Below are 21,118 nucleotides of genomic sequence, written 5' to 3' on the forward strand. Positions count from 1 at the left end.
TCCCAAAGTAGAGTACTCTTCCTCCACCCAAACCTAAAATGTATATTTCTAAATACAGGGAAGCAATTGTATTAGAAAATAAATATAAAAATGAACACAGGACCATGGTGCCAAGAACAGTTAAGGCGCCATCTCATCGCGAAATGTGCCCACAGAGGCCAGAAGGCGAAAAACCTGAACACACATTCAGGAAAAAACCAGAACACACAGGCATGAAGAAAGTCATGGCTCAACCTGCTTGTGTGGATACACGCAAAGGGGACAAGCAGCTCCTTGAGAAATCTGGACTTGTCCCCTTTTATTTACAGAAAAACGATTACAGAATCGTTCCAGGCTACCTGCGTAGAAGAAAGGCAGAGAAAGAAAAGGCTAAGCAGGACAATGATGCCTGGTTAACAAAACAACAGGAAACAGTTAAACCACTGGCCGAACAGGAGAAACAAAACATTCTCCAGGGCCTAAAGAGGAGGTTTAATGAGCTAAACTTTGAATATCAATCCCTCCCTTTTACTATCTCCCCTTCACAGCACAAAAAATACAATTACAAAATGTTTCTCGAAGAGGCAATGAGTCAAGTTGAAAAAGACATTGCCCTTTTTGAGGAACATAAATACATTTACGTAGGCAGGGAAGATGCATCTGACGAACAACAGTTACAGCGGACTCCACTGCCACCCATTAGACCGAAAAAGACAAAGTTGACACCCGCTCCTCAAGTCACACAACCAACGAAAAAGGAAACTTTCTCGACCGACAACCTACCACCTTTTCGTAGGATGTGTGTTCCACCTATATCCAGAAGTGGAAAGCAACCTATTCCCATGACTGAGAACCTTCACAGACAACCTATTCCCACCCAACTAGTTATAATTCCACGACCTAGTCCTGTCCCTCTGCCACCTATTTGTAAAAAAGCTGAATCTACACCCCGACCACCTGTAAGACCTCCAATGAAACGAGGTGTAACACCCATCCTTCCACCCATTTCCACCAAAAAGCTGTAGTGCTGTACCGTTAGAGTAGTTTTTTAACTACCTAACCCCCAACCGGTCTTGACAGAAGCCGCACCATCTGAGCCTGGTTCTGTCGAAGGTTTCTTCTTTTTAAGACAAAGGAGTTTTTCCTTCCCACCGTCGCCCAGTGCTTGCTCAGATGGGATCATTTGATTGTTGGGATTTTCTTAAACATAAATTGGCCTATTGAAAAAATGTAGTGGTTGTTACTACATTTTATTTTCAATAGACCAATTTATGTTCAAAAAAAAAAAATTACAGCAGAAAAGAAAGCATGGGAGACATCTGATGCATTTCATTGCTTTTTAAAAAATAATTTATAATTTATCTGGAACAAATAAAAGAAAGTAAAAATAATCTTTTGTGGATTCTTTTTCTTCAATAAGTAGTAGAATAGGCAGTTCTTTATACATAAAGCGTAGTGTTTTGTTAAAAAATAAAGTGGCACAGCGGCACTGTGTTAAAGGCCTGTGTTTTTACCATCAGCGTGACAGCACCGTGCCGCCTTTGCAGTTTTAAGGCCCAGGGAAACAAGCCTGCCAGCGCTCTGTAGCGGCTGTGACCGCTGCCGATAAGGAAAGGCTGCTCTTCATAGAGGACTCAAGCTCGGGGAAACGTTTTCTGGTCGACTCTGGCTCCCAGAAGAGCCTCTGGAACTCTTGTGTCGTCTTTACAATGGTATATTATTTAATCTCAAAAAAAACAAAATAAAAAAAAATTGGAGATTTCCCGTATCACATAACATGTGCAGGTACACTGGTACAGCACATGTGAGCGAAATTCTTATGTGTGTGCAACAGAGGTGTGCAAAATACAATAACATAAGAACAAGCAAAATATACGAATGGGTAAATCTGAGAATTATAAGAATAAATATATGTACAAATATAAGAGTGTATGTTAGGGCTGTTCGATATAACGATATATATCAAATGACGATATAAAAATGTCTATCGTTTCCTATTACGCTATCGTTTGTTTCGTGATGTCGTAAAATAAACTGTTTACAGCAGTATTTTTCATCGTTTTGACGGTCACCTTAGTGGCTATATTAATTTCTTAAAGTTCTCTCTTTCTCTTATATTTAATATAACCACACTATGGGCGGGCAAGTGCCTGTTTTTACGTGTTTTCGTTAGCAACAATGACGGTAAAACCATCGCGTGGTTCCGCTGTACGCTTGTTTGTTTTCCACGTAAACCTTTCACAATAAAGCTCAAGATCCTGTTGAGACTTTTCAAAACAAACTGAATCACATGAGAGAGTATGCAGAGTTTACAGATGAGAAGCAAACAAAGAGCCGTCAGACTCAAACTATATGTATACACCTGCCCGCCTTCGTAAACAACTAAATGCTATGTTGCCCTATCATTTTTTGATTGGTCCACATGGTATATTTTTTCACCAATAGGAAAGGCTGGGGGAGTTGGGAGGGGGACTGAGTGCTTTCTAGTGTTTTTCCTTATAAAAACCGTTTCTTCCCGCAGTAAATATAAACAACGATAGTATTCAGGAAGAAAACCTGCATATATTATACTGAACATAAAGTTGTTTGCAAAACTTGTGCATAATTTTTACAAATGTACAACTTCTATTCGCATTTCAAGTTATGAAAACAATTCCTTAAACATGTTTGTGGCTTTTACAGTAAAAATGACAAGTATTTTCTACTCGGATTTTGAATTTTTTTTGTCTGAATTTAGATCTATTGTGCAAATATAGTATAAATGAAAAATTAACTCAAATTTCAGATATTTGAGGTTGTGCCAAAAAAAAAAGAAGAAGATTTTTTTAAAGGTGAAATATAGAGGTAAAATCTAAAGTAGTCAAAAACGGCCAATTATACTCTGGACCCCAGAGGGTTACTAAATACATTTACATGTCTTGGTGACTGCAGCTGGAACCTTGGCAAAAAGTGTATGTGTGTGTGTGGAATGCTAGCTACCAGCATTCATAATATAATAGTTACAATAGCAACAGTAACCAGGGGGGTGGGGCTTAAATGACAGAACAAAGACAGGCTACCATGATGTCACATGCCAGGCCACTATGATGTCACATGCCAGGCCACCATGATGTCACATGCCAGGCCATAAAAATCTATAAATAGGGGTGCCTCGACACACAGTTGTAGAATTCCCTTGCAGGTGAATTTAAGCTAGCGATTGAATTGTGTTTTCAGATGAAAGCGCTTATAACCTTCTCCCAAAGTAGAGTACTCTTCCTCCACCCAAACCTAAAATGTATATTTCTAAATACAGGGAAGCAATTGTATTAGAAAATAAATATAAAAATGAACACAGGACCATGGTGCCAAGAACAGTTAAGGCGCCATCTCATCGCGAAATGTGCCCACAGAGGCCAGAAGGCGAAAAACCTGAACACACATTCAGGAAAAAACCAGAACACACAGGCATGAAGAAAGTCATGGCTCAACCTGCTTGTGTGGATACACGCAAAGGGGACAAGCAGCTCCTTGAGAAATCTGGACTTGTCCCCTTTTATTTACAGAAAAACGATTACAGAATCGTTCCAGGCTACCTGCGTAGAAGAAAGGCAGAGAAAGAAAAGGCTAAGCAGGACAATGATGCCTGGTTAACAAAACAACAGGAAACAGTTAAACCACTGGCCGAACAGGAGAAACAAAACATTCTCCAGGGCCTAAAGAGGAGGTTTAATGAGCTAAACTTTGAATATCAATCCCTCCCTTTTACTATCTCCCCTTCACAGCACAAAAAATACAATTACAAAATGTTTCTCGAAGAGGCAATGAGTCAAGTTGAAAAAGACATTGCCCTTTTTGAGGAACATAAATACATTTACGTAGGCAGGGAAGATGCATCTGACGAACAACAGTTACAGCGGACTCCACTGCCACCCATTAGACCGAAAAAGACAAAGTTGACACCCGCTCCTCAAGTCACACAACCAACGAAAAAGGAAACTTTCTCGACCGACAACCTACCACCTTTTCGTAGGATGTGTGTTCCACCTATATCCAGAAGTGGAAAGCAACCTATTCCCATGACTGAGAACCTTCACAGACAACCTATTCCCACCCAACTAGTTATAATTCCACGACCTAGTCCTGTCCCTCTGCCACCTATTTGTAAAAAAGCTGAATCTACACCCCGACCACCTGTAAGACCTCCAATGAAACGAGGTGTAACACCCATCCTTCCACCCATTTCCACCAAAAAGCTGTAGTGCTGTACCGTTAGAGTAGTTTTTTAACTACCTAACCCCCAACCGGTCTTGACAGAAGCCGCACCATCTGAGCCTGGTTCTGTCGAAGGTTTCTTCTTTTTAAGACAAAGGAGTTTTTCCTTCCCACCGTCGCCCAGTGCTTGCTCAGATGGGATCATTTGATTGTTGGGATTTTCTTAAACATAAATTGGCCTATTGAAAAAATGTAGTGGTTCTTACTACATTTTATTTTCAATAGACCAATTTATGTTCAAAAAAAAAAAATTACAGCAGAAAAGAAAGCATGGGAGACATCTGATGCATTTCATTGCTTTTTAAAAAATAATTTATAATTTATCTGGAACAAATAAAAGAAAGTAAAAATAATCTTTTGTGGATTCTTTTTCTTCAATAAGTAGTAGAATAGGCAGTTCTTTATACATAAAGCGTAGTGTTTTGTTAAAAAATAAAGTGGCACAGCGGCACTGTGTTAAAGGCCTGTGTTTTTACCATCAGCGTGACAGCACCGTGCCGCCTTTGCAGTTTTAAGGCCCAGGGAAACAAGCCTGCCAGCGCTCTGTAGCGGCTGTGACCGCTGCCGATAAGGAAAGGCTGCTCTTCATAGAGGACTCAAGCTCGGGGAAACGTTTTCTGGTCGACTCTGGCTCCCAGAAGAGCCTCTGGAACTCTTGTGTCGTCTTTACAATGGTATATTATTTAATCTCAAAAAAAACAAAATAAAAAAAAATTGGAGATTTCCCGTATCACATAACATGTGCAGGTACACTGGTACAGCACATGTGAGCGAAATTCTTATGTGTGTGCAACAGAGGTGTGCAAAATACAATAACATAAGAACAAGCAAAATATACGAATGGGTAAATCTGAGAATTATAAGAATAAATATATGTACAAATATAAGAGTGTATGTTAGGGCTGTTCGATATAACGATATATATCAAATGACGATATAAAAATGTCTATCGTTTCCTATTACGCTATCGTTTGTTTCGTGATGTCGTAAAATAAACTGTTTACAGCAGTATTTTTCATCGTTTTGACGGTCACCTTAGTGGCTATATTAATTTCTTAAAGTTCTCTCTTTCTCTTATATTTAATATAACCACACTATGGGCGGGCAAGTGCCTGTTTTTACGTGTTTTCGTTAGCAACAATGACGGTAAAACCATCGCGTGGTTCCGCTGTACGCTTGTTTGTTTTCCACGTAAACCTTTCACAATAAAGCTCAAGATCCTGTTGAGACTTTTCAAAACAAACTGAATCACATGAGAGAGTATGCAGAGTTTACAGATGAGAAGCAAACAAAGAGCCGTCAGACTCAAACTATATGTATACACCTGCCCGCCTTCGTAAACAACTAAATGCTATGTTGCCCTATCATTTTTTGATTGGTCCACATGGTATATTTTTTCACCAATAGGAAAGGCTGGGGGAGTTGGGAGGGGGACTGAGTGCTTTCTAGTGTTTTTCCTTATAAAAACCGTTTCTTCCCGCAGTAAATATAAACAACGATAGTATTCAGGAAGAAAACCTGCATATATTATACTGAACATAAAGTTGTTTGCAAAACTTGTGCATAATTTTTACAAATGTACAACTTCTATTCGCATTTCAAGTTATGAAAACAATTCCTTAAACATGTTTGTGGCTTTTACAGTAAAAATGACAAGTATTTTCTACTCGGATTTTGAATTTTTTTTGTCTGAATTTAGATCTATTGTGCAAATATAGTATAAATGAAAAATTAACTCAAATTTCAGATATTTGAGGTTGTGCCAAAAAAAAAAGAAGAAGATTTTTTTAAAGGTGAAATATAGAGGTAAAATCTAAAGTAGTCAAAAACGGCCAATTATACTCTGGACCCCAGAGGGTTACTAAATACATTTACATGTCTTGGTGACTGCAGCTGGAACCTTGGCAAAAAGTGTATGTGTGTGTGTGGAATGCTAGCTACCAGCATTCATAATATAATAGTTACAATAGCAACAGTAACCAGGGGGGTGGGGCTTAAATGACAGAACAAAGACAGGCTACCATGATGTCACATGCCAGGCCACTATGATGTCACATGCCAGGCCACCATGATGTCACATGCCAGGCCATAAAAATCTATAAATAGGGGTGCCTCGACACACAGTTGTAGAATTCCCTTGCAGGTGAATTTAAGCTAGCGATTGAATTGTGTTTTCAGATGAAAGCGCTTATAACCTTCTCCCAAAGTAGAGTACTCTTCCTCCACCCAAACCTAAAATGTATATTTCTAAATACAGGGAAGCAATTGTATTAGAAAATAAATATAAAAATGAACACAGGACCATGGTGCCAAGAACAGTTAAGGCGCCATCTCATCGCGAAATGTGCCCACAGAGGCCAGAAGGCGAAAAACCTGAACACACATTCAGGAAAAAACCAGAACACACAGGCATGAAGAAAGTCATGGCTCAACCTGCTTGTGTGGATACACGCAAAGGGGACAAGCAGCTCCTTGAGAAATCTGGACTTGTCCCCTTTTATTTACAGAAAAACGATTACAGAATCGTTCCAGGCTACCTGCGTAGAAGAAAGGCAGAGAAAGAAAAGGCTAAGCAGGACAATGATGCCTGGTTAACAAAACAACAGGAAACAGTTAAACCACTGGCCGAACAGGAGAAACAAAACATTCTCCAGGGCCTAAAGAGGAGGTTTAATGAGCTAAACTTTGAATATCAATCCCTCCCTTTTACTATCTCCCCTTCACAGCACAAAAAATACAATTACAAAATGTTTCTCGAAGAGGCAATGAGTCAAGTTGAAAAAGACATTGCCCTTTTTGAGGAACATAAATACATTTACGTAGGCAGGGAAGATGCATCTGACGAACAACAGTTACAGCGGACTCCACTGCCACCCATTAGACCGAAAAAGACAAAGTTGACACCCGCTCCTCAAGTCACACAACCAACGAAAAAGGAAACTTTCTCGACCGACAACCTACCACCTTTTCGTAGGATGTGTGTTCCACCTATATCCAGAAGTGGAAAGCAACCTATTCCCATGACTGAGAACCTTCACAGACAACCTATTCCCACCCAACTAGTTATAATTCCACGACCTAGTCCTGTCCCTCTGCCACCTATTTGTAAAAAAGCTGAATCTACACCCCGACCACCTGTAAGACCTCCAATGAAACGAGGTGTAACACCCATCCTTCCACCCATTTCCACCAAAAAGCTGTAGTGCTGTACCGTTAGAGTAGTTTTTTAACTACCTAACCCCCAACCGGTCTTGACAGAAGCCGCACCATCTGAGCCTGGTTCTGTCGAAGGTTTCTTCTTTTTAAGACAAAGGAGTTTTTCCTTCCCACCGTCGCCCAGTGCTTGCTCAGATGGGATCATTTGATTGTTGGGATTTTCTTAAACATAAATTGGCCTATTGAAAAAATGTAGTGGTTCTTACTACATTTTATTTTCAATAGACCAATTTATGTTCAAAAAAAAAAAATTACAGCAGAAAAGAAAGCATGGGAGACATCTGATGCATTTCATTGCTTTTTAAAAAATAATTTATAATTTATCTGGAACAAATAAAAGAAAGTAAAAATAATCTTTTGTGGATTCTTTTTCTTCAATAAGTAGTAGAATAGGCAGTTCTTTATACATAAAGCGTAGTGTTTTGTTAAAAAATAAAGTGGCACAGCGGCACTGTGTTAAAGGCCTGTGTTTTTACCATCAGCGTGACAGCACCGTGCCGCCTTTGCAGTTTTAAGGCCCAGGGAAACAAGCCTGCCAGCGCTCTGTAGCGGCTGTGACCGCTGCCGATAAGGAAAGGCTGCTCTTCATAGAGGACTCAAGCTCGGGGAAACGTTTTCTGGTCGACTCTGGCTCCCAGAAGAGCCTCTGGAACTCTTGTGTCGTCTTTACAATGGTATATTATTTAATCTCAAAAAAAACAAAATAAAAAAAAATTGGAGATTTCCCGTATCACATAACATGTGCAGGTACACTGGTACAGCACATGTGAGCGAAATTCTTATGTGTGTGCAACAGAGGTGTGCAAAATACAATAACATAAGAACAAGCAAAATATACGAATGGGTAAATCTGAGAATTATAAGAATAAATATATGTACAAATATAAGAGTGTATGTTAGGGCTGTTCGATATAACGATATATATCAAATGACGATATAAAAATGTCTATCGTTTCCTATTACACTATCGTTTGTTTCGTGATGTCGTAAAATAAACTGTTTACAGCAGTATTTTTCATCGTTTTGACGGTCACCTTAGTGGCTATATTAATTTCTTAAAGTTCTCTCTTTCTCTTATATTTAATTAAAGAAATAACAGCTGTTAAGATTTTTCCAACTAGAAAAATTATCAAAACTTTTCAGATTTATCAGTTTTACAGTCCGGGACAGTAACGCCCATAACAAGACAGAAAAGTGCCGTCCTTGGTGGGAAATCAGACAATTTAGACATCTGCTGACATTTATTTGCTCACAAAGAAGAAGCTAATGATGCTTTAGACGTCAAAAAAATTTTGTTAGAAATTACATTCAAAAACCTGTCTTCCAGCTCAGACGAAATCCATATTTTCTAGTGAAATTACAATTGATGTCATAATCTGTAAGGGTTAATTCAGTTATGCTCATCTATGGGGGAAGATTTGTCTCTTAATGTCCCAACATCTCTATAGTCTCTCTTAGCAGCTCAGCTCAGCTGTGACTTGGGGGACAGAGCAAAAACTTCCTTTGCATGAGTTAAATAATAACAGCCATTTAATACTATGATGGCAAGTCTGAGTTCATCAAATACTGGGTGACATCCTGAAAGATGGGAGCGCCTCTGATGCCTTGTGATGTCTCAAATTAACATGAGTAGACATAGAAACAAGCAGAAACATTTTGGTGCCATTTATTTTACAAGAAGTAACAGTAACTCATAAAACATATTTCTCATACTACATCATGTTTAATTGATTCTTATATACTATCTATATATAGACACTCGTTCTTATAAAGTTTGGCACTTCCTATCATAGCATGATTAGCTTTTTCCTTTTCTTTCTGCATGGGTGGGTGCATCATGGCACATAGGGAAACTATTCAATGAAGCTTGGTCTCTGACTTTTTAAATATAGATTTTAACTCTAAAGCAGTTGTCTACTTCCCTAGTGAATAAGTGGTGCATTAACATTTTACTGCTATAAAATCTTAAGCTAACCCATTCACCTCCTCTTTTATCGTAGCATGCCTTATAGCTGCAAAAAAATATAATTTACCATTTCTCAGTTTGCTCAGAACTTCCTCCTCGGGCTACCATCACAGTCTCCTAACCCTCTTTGACTGTTTTCATCCATCTCATGCTCCCCCCGAAGTGTTCCTGTTTTTCACTTTAAGCCTACCTGTCAAGGCTTTCGGTCTCGTACAGAAATCTGCTGTATTCGTCCAGCAGGGAGGCATGTGTTTGTAGGATAATGACATTGTAGACCACAACTGCTGTCAACATGATAATCATCTTCAGCTCGTAGTTTATCCTCAGGAACACTGAGCAGGAGATCAGGCCCAGGATGCAACTGTAAATTAAATACTATACAGAAGGAGGAGGAGGAGTAACTGAAAATTTGTAGAAAAACAAAAACCTAAAGTAACAAATTTCTGAATAAAGTATGATGATGATGACGATGTTTGTCTTACAGGAAGGTAGAAATTGTTTTTCCCAGAGAGGGTGATTAGTTCCTCTTTATTGTAAAACAGTGTTTCATTGGATGAATTGTAATTAGGAACTGGAGGCAGCACGCTGTCTTCCAAAAAGAACTAGAAGAAAAACACAAAGTCAACAGAAATTCAGGACCACAGAAAACAATCCAGGGAATTGTCATGCAAATTATAAATACGCTTTCTCTGCCTGCCTCTTTGCACATCAGCATGGGACAAGATGAAGTAGTCTGCATTAGACTTGCAGGAGGAAAATAGAATCTTGTTAGATAAGAGGCCAATAGTGACAAGCATTCAACAACGTCGTTTAAAGTGAACCTGCAGGATAAAATGAGGATTGGCTGCCCCGCTGAGCAAAGCCAGGTTAATTTGGTTCATACGCCCTGAGCGACTGACCCAAGTCAGACGCAAAATACGATTATAATCTCTGGAATCGATTTGTGTGAAGGTCTAAACCAGGGTCCTGACATTGTGCTTTATCACGCAGCTTCCTTTCAAGCCTCAGGCTTCCATCCCACCTTTGTCTGAGGCTTTATGTTTTGATGGGCTTCCTTGTCTACAAAAATAAACCTCAATCAGATAAATCGGAAAATAAATATAGAAAATCAAAGCAACGATGTAAATGTTAAATACAGCATTCAGTCATCACTGCACGCAAATTGTCTTGGCACTTTTATGAAATGCTGGGTAAACAATCTTCTGGTCTTAGGAGCCAATTGATAGACTCACTGCAAAGAAACAATGCAAGATATTTGCTCTGTAGTTAAATATTTTTCAGGCTTAATTTACAAGCAAGAAAAAAAAGAAAAAAGGAAGAGGGGAGGGGAAGGGCATATTAATGAATGCTACATAATATTTTCCACAGGCTCTAAACATGATGACTGACTTGCTTCTTGCTGCAGTAAATGAAGATATCATTTTTATATTATTCATTTGTATTCTGCAAGGTTGTTAAGAATATAATTTTAAAGAAGCCCATTTATTTTTGTGAGATAACATGCCGCATTTTACTTTCTAATTATGCTGCAGTTACAAATAGGAGATGTGTTATCAGAAGGACTGCTATATATATTCCTCGTAAAGCCTGAAAGGTGTGGTCCCACTCCCTCAGTGTAGTACCTGCACATAGAAAAAGCTTACCATGTTGAAGACTGCCATTATAAGTATTAGAGCTGTGGTTGTCATGGTGAGAGTGATGCGGGGCCATGGTTTGTTGGCAATAATAACTGATGACCTCAGCAACCACATCCAAGAAGTGGAGGTGCTTTTACTGCAGTGCTGCAGGAACACGTAGACACACAACACACAAATGCAATAAGGTATGAAAGAGCTGGGATATAATGTCACAAATATGTCACACGCAAAGGAAGCCACAACGATGGACAAGCTAGTTACAATAATCTCAACAACCAAGTGCTAAAGAGCAAATTCATTGCTTTTGTTGACTAAAGATAACTAGTGTGACACAAACTAAACTAAACATAAGTTCAGACGCAGAAGCAACACTTTCTGATTAACCTGTATTTCCTCAGCAGGGCAAAGGAAAAATTCCGAGAGCCATATAATGATGGAGAGGGTTCCACTTAAGTTCATAGCAATTAATTCCAACATTTTAATTTCAACACAAATGAAATAACAGAGCTGCAAAATTACAACTTTGTGACTTTATCATGAACAACACTGTTTAGAAATGATCAACAATAATCATTTTTATTAGAAACTACTTGTAATAGTACCTGTGTTTCTTTTGTTATTATTATAATTAAATAATGACAAAATGGGATATTAACTAGATTCAAACCCTGGTTCAAAAAGGAAATTAATATTATTTAGAGTCACTTTAGAGCAACAGAGACTGTGCAATCATGCACCTCATGTCTAACCCCGGCAGCACAACATAGCCACTTTATACTTAATGTTTACTGTTTATTATCAAAGATTTATTGAAATCTTCCTGTGCCAGGTCAGTTACAGACAGTTTGTTCCATTGTGAAGCAATGAGAGCGAGAACCCAAATCGTTTACTTGATTATCTCAGAGCAAATATCGGAGCATCACTAGGGCTGAGTGGATGTCACATTTAAATAGCTCAGAGATGTAAATTGCAATATACTAAGGATGGCAGACTGTTTTATACCACAGGGAAAATTGGAAATGTAGAGTTAGTGAGGCAATCATTTTGGTCTGAAATCAAGATATTTGTGGACCATTTTGTTAGAACAGCTATTTGGATGCCTAGAACCTAAATGTAAATGATGAATGAAGTGAAATGAAAGCATTTCAAGTTGATCAATGTAAGAGACGTGAGTGCTTACATAAGATTCAATTAGTCACTTTTAAATAACTTTGCTACTTAAGATAAAAGACTCTGCGGCAAAGATTTCTTAAAGCAAAGAGGTCTCCCTTTTTTGTATTTCTGTTTTTATATATATATATTTAATTTTCTAAATAAACAGAAGCTATTTTCAGCGACTAAAAAAGGCTAAGTCTAAATAGGTAAAAAAACAAAAACTGACTGGTCAAAGATGTTCAGTGCTTCCAATCCAGGAAAGAAATTATAAATAAGTATTATTTAAATGTGGAATTGTATCATATTTAGTTTATCTAACTCACATGAGGTATTTGACATGTGGTCTGACAAAAGGAATCATAAAATTTACCGTAGGCTGATTCTGTGTTATTACACAGTAGCCCTGCAAGCATCTTCCTGAGATACTGCAAATTTCCCAATACGCAAACATTTTCATGACACAACATGAAACAGAGCACGAACCAGCAATGCCAAACAATTCCGATATAAAGGCAACAGGTTGTTTATAAAGTGTTTTTCTAGTTTTGTCTTTAAAGAGTTCAGCGACATCCACGGGGAGCCGAGGTCAGAACCAGCAGCTGATGCACACTTACTAAGAATTAAAGCCATCAAAGAATGAGTGAGGTTGCATGGACCCGTGGCCTATAAAATTTTATAGTACCTTCAGTTTTTTATGTCATTTCATTACATGTCATATTAAAATGCCTGTGAAAACACAAGTATTAATGTAAATGAAACAGACCAGCGTAATACTGACTTTAATAAATATCCGCAGCCTCACACAGAAGACAAAATAAGGATCTCCTGATGAATACAGTAATGCTTTGTTTTGGGGGCGGGGGGGTCTACACATTATACAGGTCAGCTGTACAGTTTTTATACAGTGGAAAAGTTTGTGATAATCTAGCCCTTCACTCCACCGAAACGGTAGATTTATCCTGAGAACAGCTGCCTTATATTTTCATGTTGTTTTCAAGACAGGAACAAATGTATTAAACATGCACTTACATTACTTTACTTTTGTTAGTGATTTCTAGAACTTTCACACTCCCACCGGTGTATTTTCTGTGATTGCAAAGTGCAAATTTTCTGTAATGATTTCCTGAAACAAATCATTCCACTAGAAACAGGATGATGACAATGTGTGGCGTAAAATTTGATGATTGCATCTGTGCATGTAAATGGCACCTGGGAAATAATACAGAATAACCGGTGTGCTCTGGACCATTGCCCCAAAGCTACACCAAAGTGGCACTTGTGTTGACTTAAGGGTCACTTAATGGGCTGTTAAGCTGACCAGAGAGGCGCTTGGATCACTCGTGTGCCTTTGGAATGACATTAGGATAAACATTAAGAACACAAGGGCTACATTAAACAGCAGGCCTATCCGCTGATGTGAAAAGACCAAGTACAAAGATGCCTGGAGGAATTGACTTTGCATAAAGACACTACTCACCAGGAGGTGTCCAATGAAACATATAAAGAGGATAAGGGAAAGGATGAGAAAAGCCATTCCAAAGGATATTCCCAAGACTGTTGTCCTGCAAAAAAAGTTGAATGTTTAAACTCTGAAACGAAGTTTAATCTGTTCCACCAAACAAAGTTGTCCCCAAAATGACCACACAAACCCGCCATACTGAAACCATCTCATTGATTTAAAATGTTTTCAGTTCTAATATAAAGAAATATAAAATGCACATACTTAGGCAAGACCAGAATCTGCACAATGAAAATGCAGAAAAAGATCAAACAGGCGCAGGTGACATAGTATTTAAAGGCCGGCAAGTTTGTTGCTCTGTACTGAAAAGATTAAGAAAAAAAATGGTTAGGCATTATAAAAAAGACGTTTAAATCCTACTCCAAGAAATTTCTCAACGTAGACATGACAAATTTATGTAACTTACAAGATTTACAGCTTCTAAAGCCTCTTACCTCTTTCTCTAAGGATTTGTTGTGAAAGAACAGCGATATTCTTTGAATGTCCTCAGACTTCAGCCACTGTCTGGAAGCATAAACGCAGTGTTATAGAGTGGATTTAAAAGAAAAGAACATTAAGTAAATGAAAACTAAATTAAGATTAAAGTACTAAGAATATAGGCATGAATAAATTAACATATTGTGTTTTAACACAGCCACGTTCATTGAGTTGTACTATTAGAAAACACGACCTTATCTGCAGTAGGATAATCTACAATATGCTAGTCTGTTCTTAGAGTATATTAACACGAGTAATACATGTTTATATGTATGTAATAATACTTTTGTGACGTTATCCCATCAAAAGTCCTGATCATCCTCTCGTTGAGCTCCTCCTCAAACCGTTTTTTCTGAGACTTGGTCCTTTAATGGATAACAAAATGTAAGAGACAAGATATCTGTTATTTTCACATAGCATTAGTGACTCACACTTTAAAGCTTAAAGCAAAAAAAAAAAAATGTTATCAAAACATTTTCTTGGCTGTCCTTATAATATAAAAAGAGATGAGGATAATCCTGTCAAACGAAATCGTGCGGAGCTATAATATGAGTAATTTGCCTTTCTGATCTTCTCTGGAAGTGATACTGCCCCATCTTCACGTCCTAAACACAGTGCAAGAGAAGAGAGACAAGTTAGCAGCTACAGATTAACTGACAAACAAGAAAAAACATGTCCAGAAAGAAATTACACACAGCAGTATTGATCTTCCCATTCTCATTAGTCATGCTGTCTCTGTGGTGCAGGTTGGCAAAGGGCTTCGCTGCTCCCCATGACTCCAGATAGCGGGTCATCCTGACAGAGGCTCTCATCTTGGCTCCATCTAGAGTGTTTCTGGGTCGGTAATGATGCTGTGGGCTCCGCCGCTCGACCTGGACAAACATGTTTCGTGTTTGAATTCTCATGCTGATGCGTTTTCTTCTGTGTCCAATATTCTCGTTTACTGGATCTGACATGTGTGTGATACCTTTGGGTTAATGACCAGATATGTGATGACTCCATGTTCCTTCAGGTAAGGATCTCTTTCTTGTCCATCCCCATCTTCCACCTTATAGGCACCATTTAGGTGTTCCAGTGTCACTGAAGTGATGTGGACTCGCCTTAAAGGGAACATTTGATAAAAGAATGGTTTCCTGTGTATATTAACAATATATCTGGACATTTAGCAAACAACAAGCCAGACAACACTGGTCCAGGCAAAATATGAATTAGCGACATAATTTCCTGTTTTGAAATTCAAATGCCTTACAGTATGTTTTTATATGCTTCTCACTTACCCTGGTACACCACCTGCCTCCATGTGATTGGCCAGTGTGACATCATGTGACCAGACATCATACTGCCATTTTTGAAGTCCAATGACACCACACAAGACATTCCCAGAATGCACACCAACACGCATGTTGATATCAACCCCTGTGGCGTCCCGTACTTTCCTGTCATACATCAAAAAGTTGTGTTTTGTTAATGTGGAGCAGGAAAAAAACAATGCATGCCATCTAGCCTGTCAGAAAACAAGCCTAACTCTGTGACATACAATATATGCTGCTTAAAAAAAACTAAAACTAAACAGTGAAAAGTACTTAAAAAAAGCGGAAAACAGCAACAACAATTAGTCCTTTGTTTTCATTGCAGGTCTGCTAATCAGTATGTTAATACTTATTTCTGTTTTCCAGTAACCACACTAACAATCTGAAGATCGTCACAACATGTTTTTGACATCAGTGATTCATTCACCAGGCTGAACTCTAGTAAATGAAATTGGAAAAACAATTTTACTCCATGGCAGCACTTACTTAATGGCCTCACACATGTCTAGACCCATTTTTACACAGTTTTTGGCGTGGTTCGGCAGTGACTCTGGCAGGCCGGACACACAGTAGTAACAGTCACCAAGGATTTTGATCCGCATACATTCATTTTCCTGCATATAGAAGGGTGAAATATAGTCTCTGCTACAAAAGGTCAGGTAAATATCAAAATGTTCATTTACAACCCTGCTTCCAAAAGCTAGAACACGGTGTGAATTATAAATAAAAACAATCTTTTTACTTTTTGAAATCAGTTTGTTTGATAAATATCAGTGACAGAAACTTATGTATACAGTGAAAGTGAAAACTACTGAGATCTATCTTCTATCTAGGACACTTTCAGCACAAACTGTATGGTGTCTAACCATCAAATAACTGAGTACAAGGTGTTTGCAGGAATTTTAAAAAACATTAGAGCAAACTAAATGTAAACATTTTGCATGACATTGCATTAAAAGCTGGTTATAATCAGTGTTACGCCTCATTGAATGCTGCAGGGCTAATTTTAGCATGCAATATTTTCATTCAAAGACATTTGTTTGACTGGCATGGATGATTCAAGGGTGCAGGGACATACATGAAATTTTAAGAATTTCTAACATGTGAATAAGAATTTGTGAATTCCACACTTCACAAATTTCCTAGCGAGTAAAATACTTTCCAGTAAAGCAGTTTGAGAGGTAAGCTCTGTTAATCTAAAGAAGATCAGCATGTGTTAGGACAGTAATTCATTACAAGAGCAGAGCAGGCAAAAGTTTACCTTAGCTATTTGGTCAAATTTGCCAAACAGTTCATTCAGCATGTGCACAAGTTCTCCAGGTGAGCAGTCACTGGCCAGTCGTGTGAATCCTACTATATCAGCATAAAGTATGCTAGATATATAAAAAACAGTAATGGATACACTTTAATGATTTTATGGATTTTACAGTTTAGAAAACATCTGATTTGAAAATATGCATTAGTATGTACCTACTCTGTATGTAAATTTGACCTAAATACAGAACCACTTGGCTACAATACATTTGATTTAAAAAAGATACATGCCTGACATTAGTGTGCCTCTGGACATAGAGGTTGTGAAAATTGTTTGTGTTTTCAATCTGGCCAAAATTTGGACCCTTTAATCTCTGGATGATCTCGGCTTTCATTACACGGGCAATGTGAGCTGGCAGCAGAGACAGTAGGAGACGCTCCTAATGGCAGAAAACAAAGGAAAAAAAGAAGTAGCAGTAATGCAGGGACAGTCAGAAACATCAAGAAAAAAAAGCTGATCATTATGTAATTAACTTTTTTATTTATTTTTACCATGAAGCACTTAAATGTATGTGACAAAGTGACGAGGAAATTAAATAGTTAAATTCAGGTCATGTACAGTAGTTGGTTAAATCACAAAGCAAATATGACATATGCACAAACATAACCTATTTCTGTTAACTGTGGAGTCTATTGCCTCAGGGCCACATTGATTCATTGCCCCACACCTGTAACTAAGAATAAGCAGATAGCAGATGGTCACATGAAATATACATGCATTTTAGGTTTAGAAAATGAACAGCAAAGTCAGTTAAACTTCAGCAATATCACTCACTCCAGTTAGCAAACATATGCCACTGTGAATCACTTTCACCTGCAACAAAAAGACAACTCCCAGAAAGGGAATGCTTTAGCAGGTAGTGACTGCAAGATGCTGGTGCTCTCTCCTTCTCCTTCCTTGCTGATTTTTTGCTAGTTTTGCTTTTTTTGGTCGCGTCCTTTTCACTACTGGGAGTATGACACAATATCTGCAGCCCTCTCAGGTTGTATAGGTAGGCCAGCTTCTACAACGTGGCGCATCCATACAATCGTTAAAAGACGGTAAGGTCTGCTATGTCTCCCAGCAAAGTTTCAAAAGTATGGCTGAGAAACCAGGAGACGGGTAATGATTGACCAGTATCTGCTCCTTTGTGAAAGGAGAAACAGGAGGAACACTGACAGAGCCCCCATGATGACCTTTAGTGAACCTTTCATGTATGTTTTTGCCCAAAGACTACATGAAGGTGGGATGAGGTCCTTCAGTGGAATCTGTGCTCACAGACCAGAGCATTCACAATGGTTGATGCTTCCTAGCTGGACACATTGATATTCCTTAAGTTTAACTCACTTTGTGTTAACTATACTTAATTTCTATGAGGTGTATAAACTAAATGAAATTTCATGTATAGGTTCAAAGTTAAACTAGAGTGCATGCATTAGGTTGCTGGCACAGAAAATGAATTGATTGCAAGTATTCATTACTTTCTTGCAAGCCCTTACAATTTAAATTCAGCATTTATTCACTTCTTTCTCCTTTATTTTCTCAGGTGTCTCAGCAAGCAATTCACCTTTAGGGTGAAGAGAAGCTGGGTGGAAATGCTTAATTAATCCAATATCAGCCCAAACGTGACAACCAATGATCATCATCTTTTTTTCACGCTCAGAGGATTTTATGTGGAAGAGAGGGAAATTTTTCTTGTGAATACCGCCAGTGATTTTGGTGTATGATGAATTCCCATAGTCCACTTGGACCACTCATAGTGAAAATGTATGCACTCACTGTACTGCAAAGCACTTTGGATAAAAGCATGCAGTGCAGCAAACAGCATATATTATGAGTGCAATGAGCGCCCAGGAGGAATGTGTCTCTGCACAGTTACTACCATCTGTCACAGGCAGCAGCAGCACTCCAGGGCTACTGCGAAATGCTCCACCCTAGACATTTTCAGCTTTCCTCGTGGCACTTCTAACACCACAACCTGCATTTACCATATGAAAAACCAGCTCAACCCTAAGCCTGGGCTTTCACAACAGCAGCTGGATTCACATCATCTCACTAAATAACTCACCAAAAGCTGTAGTAAAAAGCTAGCCAGATCCCAGAGTCGCACATCAGAGTGCTTTAATCAACACTTTGCTAATACTATCTCACAGGATGCTGCACCACTTGAAAGTATTAATAACAAATTAGCATTATTATATTTCAACGCTTCCAACTTTGCAGGTAGATGCAGAGAAAGACAATGCAAGCCGGTACAATATCAATAATAGAAAACAACTAGCACGATCCAAAATGTGAGTGATGTGTGTTCACTTTAAAAGAAATCATAGAAAATATTACCATTAATCCTCAATGAGGATAATTGTCATAAAAAAACCAACTATAGCAATATAGGCTGAGATAATCACACACTGACATCATTAACAATTCCCACATTCTGCACAGTGTAGCCCTGACAAAGTTCTCTGTCGTTGTAACTCAGAAGATAGAGCAGTTCATCTAGTAGCTGGACGGTTGATGGTTCAATCCCTGGCTGTTCAGGTCTGCATGCCAAAGATACTCAAATACTAACAGAAAGCACTTAAGCATAATAAAACTGATTGTATGAACGGGTCAATGACGCGCTTTGAGTGCTCAGGTGGAATAGAAAAGTGCTATAAGAAGGAATCCATTTATCCAGAGCCGATTGATTTCAATAATTTGAGTGTTAATATGAAGAGTGACATTTTAAGCACAGGACACAAGTGCTACTTTCAGCTGTTCCCATATTCACATGGTAGCTCTGCATGTTTTATATGGCAGATTTTTTTTACACCACATATCTTTCCTGACACAAACTCATTGGGATTTGTGTCTCCTCTTGGGATCAAATTGGGGATCTTTCACTTGTTAGGCAAATGTGTAAAACACTCAAATACTCTATGGAACCGCTAAGTATAGCATGTACGTATGACATAAAAATACATAGGAAACAAAAGAACAATAGAGGAAAGATGAGTTAAGTAGCAGTGGGATGTTTGACTCGAGTGCATGACATAAATATTCAGACTACATTATAAGATAAGTCATTCTAACAAGGCTCCAACATTTCCCCATGCCATTGTACTACACTATATTACTAAATTAGCAAATGATAATTAGAGGTAATGTTTAAAATCTGAAAGTCATTGCTGTAACAATTATTGTAATGAACAGCAACATCATAAATATTTTATTGCCTGGTGTTCATTGTTTCAGTGTTTTAATTAAGTGTTATTAACCACGTTACCTGCTGTCTCTTCTCAAACTCCAGTTTAATTGGGGACTTGATGCAGTTGCAGGTGTCCTGGTAGGTCTGTTTGAGTGCCAGCTCCATCAGGTGCTTATGGTACGCTCCAGCCATGTTGCCACACATGAAAATGATAACATTGGCCAGAATCTGGGTAGGAACAGAGAACAATAACAATAAAAAGTGTTGTTAAGCTTTACTATATATATATAAAATAGTGGTTACAATACAATATAAAGAATTTATCTCATATTTAGAATCAGTCCATTAAATAGTTCCTGTTATAGGAAGGCCTAGCAAAGAAAGTAAAAATCAACCTAAAGTAAATATTTTCCTCAATGGTTCCTGATCCTATGGTGAGATCTTGCAGTGACATCAATAGGCAGCACTACATTGTATTCAAGGGTAATGTGGCATATAAATACACATCTTTCATTTCCAGTTATTTAATGAAACATCCTGTGGCTGCTGATGACATTAAATAGAAAAATACAATACAATCAGATAATAATGGCATTGGATAAATTTGACACCGCTATACTGCCCCTGCTCGGTTGTTTATTTTCTCTCACTTCAGTTTTACAATGGCAACCCAGCCTCTACCCTGTAAGAAACACAAATAAGGGCAACCTATGTGACTACATCCCGTCTATATAAATAGACTCTCCCCTGAGTTCAGGTTGATCGCACACAAAAAGCTCTAACTTAATTAGCATTGTTGCAGCAAACATCACATGCCACTACAAGCACTATTTGACAAATGGTGGGCTCAGTTGAGACAACTGCTCTAAAACATGGATTGTTTTGAGCACAATAAAGCTTAATTAGATTTGTTTATTCCAATAATGAGAAGCCAAAATCTTTACACCCATACATTTTACAACCCAATTTCCTTCGGGGTCAACTTTCAAGATCAATAAAGTTTTATTGAATTGAAAGTGTATTTAGTAAAATCCTTAATAAGATGGCCAATCAGTATTATTAGTACATATTATGTACTAATATGCATTTATGCCAGAAATGTCTTTAGTGTCCACTACTTT

At 38.2% G+C, this 21,118-nt stretch overlaps 1 protein-coding gene across 1 annotated transcript in view; it reads right to left on the bottom strand.

Moving 5' to 3' along the window:
• Positions 1-9,601: 9,601 nt before the first annotated feature.
• The window catches only part of LOC146620599 (adenylate cyclase type 2-like), a 30,645-nt gene continuing 19,128 nt past the window's right edge, over positions 9,602-21,118 (bottom strand). Inside the window, exons 3-17 of the mRNA XM_085367679.1 lie at positions 20,076-20,247; positions 17,059-17,207; positions 16,775-16,886; positions 16,000-16,127; positions 15,481-15,639; positions 15,171-15,303; positions 14,899-15,075; positions 14,765-14,808; positions 14,488-14,568; positions 14,161-14,230; positions 13,931-14,028; positions 13,685-13,769; positions 11,059-11,196; positions 9,898-10,017; positions 9,602-9,790 (exon numbers count right to left, since the gene is read on the bottom strand). Of these exons, the coding sequence (XP_085223805.1) occupies positions 9,602-9,790; positions 9,898-10,017; positions 11,059-11,196; positions 13,685-13,769; positions 13,931-14,028; positions 14,161-14,230; positions 14,488-14,568; positions 14,765-14,808; positions 14,899-15,075; positions 15,171-15,303; positions 15,481-15,639; positions 16,000-16,127; positions 16,775-16,886; positions 17,059-17,207; positions 20,076-20,247 (1,855 nt within the window). The remainder of the gene's footprint in view (positions 9,791-9,897; positions 10,018-11,058; positions 11,197-13,684; positions 13,770-13,930; positions 14,029-14,160; positions 14,231-14,487; positions 14,569-14,764; positions 14,809-14,898; positions 15,076-15,170; positions 15,304-15,480; positions 15,640-15,999; positions 16,128-16,774; positions 16,887-17,058; positions 17,208-20,075; positions 20,248-21,118) is intronic.

This window comes from Diplotaxodon limnothrissa, linkage group LG12, assembly GCF_057381915.1.
Source record: "Diplotaxodon limnothrissa isolate DT_005_m linkage group LG12, D_limnothrissa_male_GT1.1, whole genome shotgun sequence".
NCBI classification, from domain to species: domain Eukaryota; kingdom Metazoa; phylum Chordata; class Actinopteri; order Cichliformes; family Cichlidae; genus Diplotaxodon; species Diplotaxodon limnothrissa.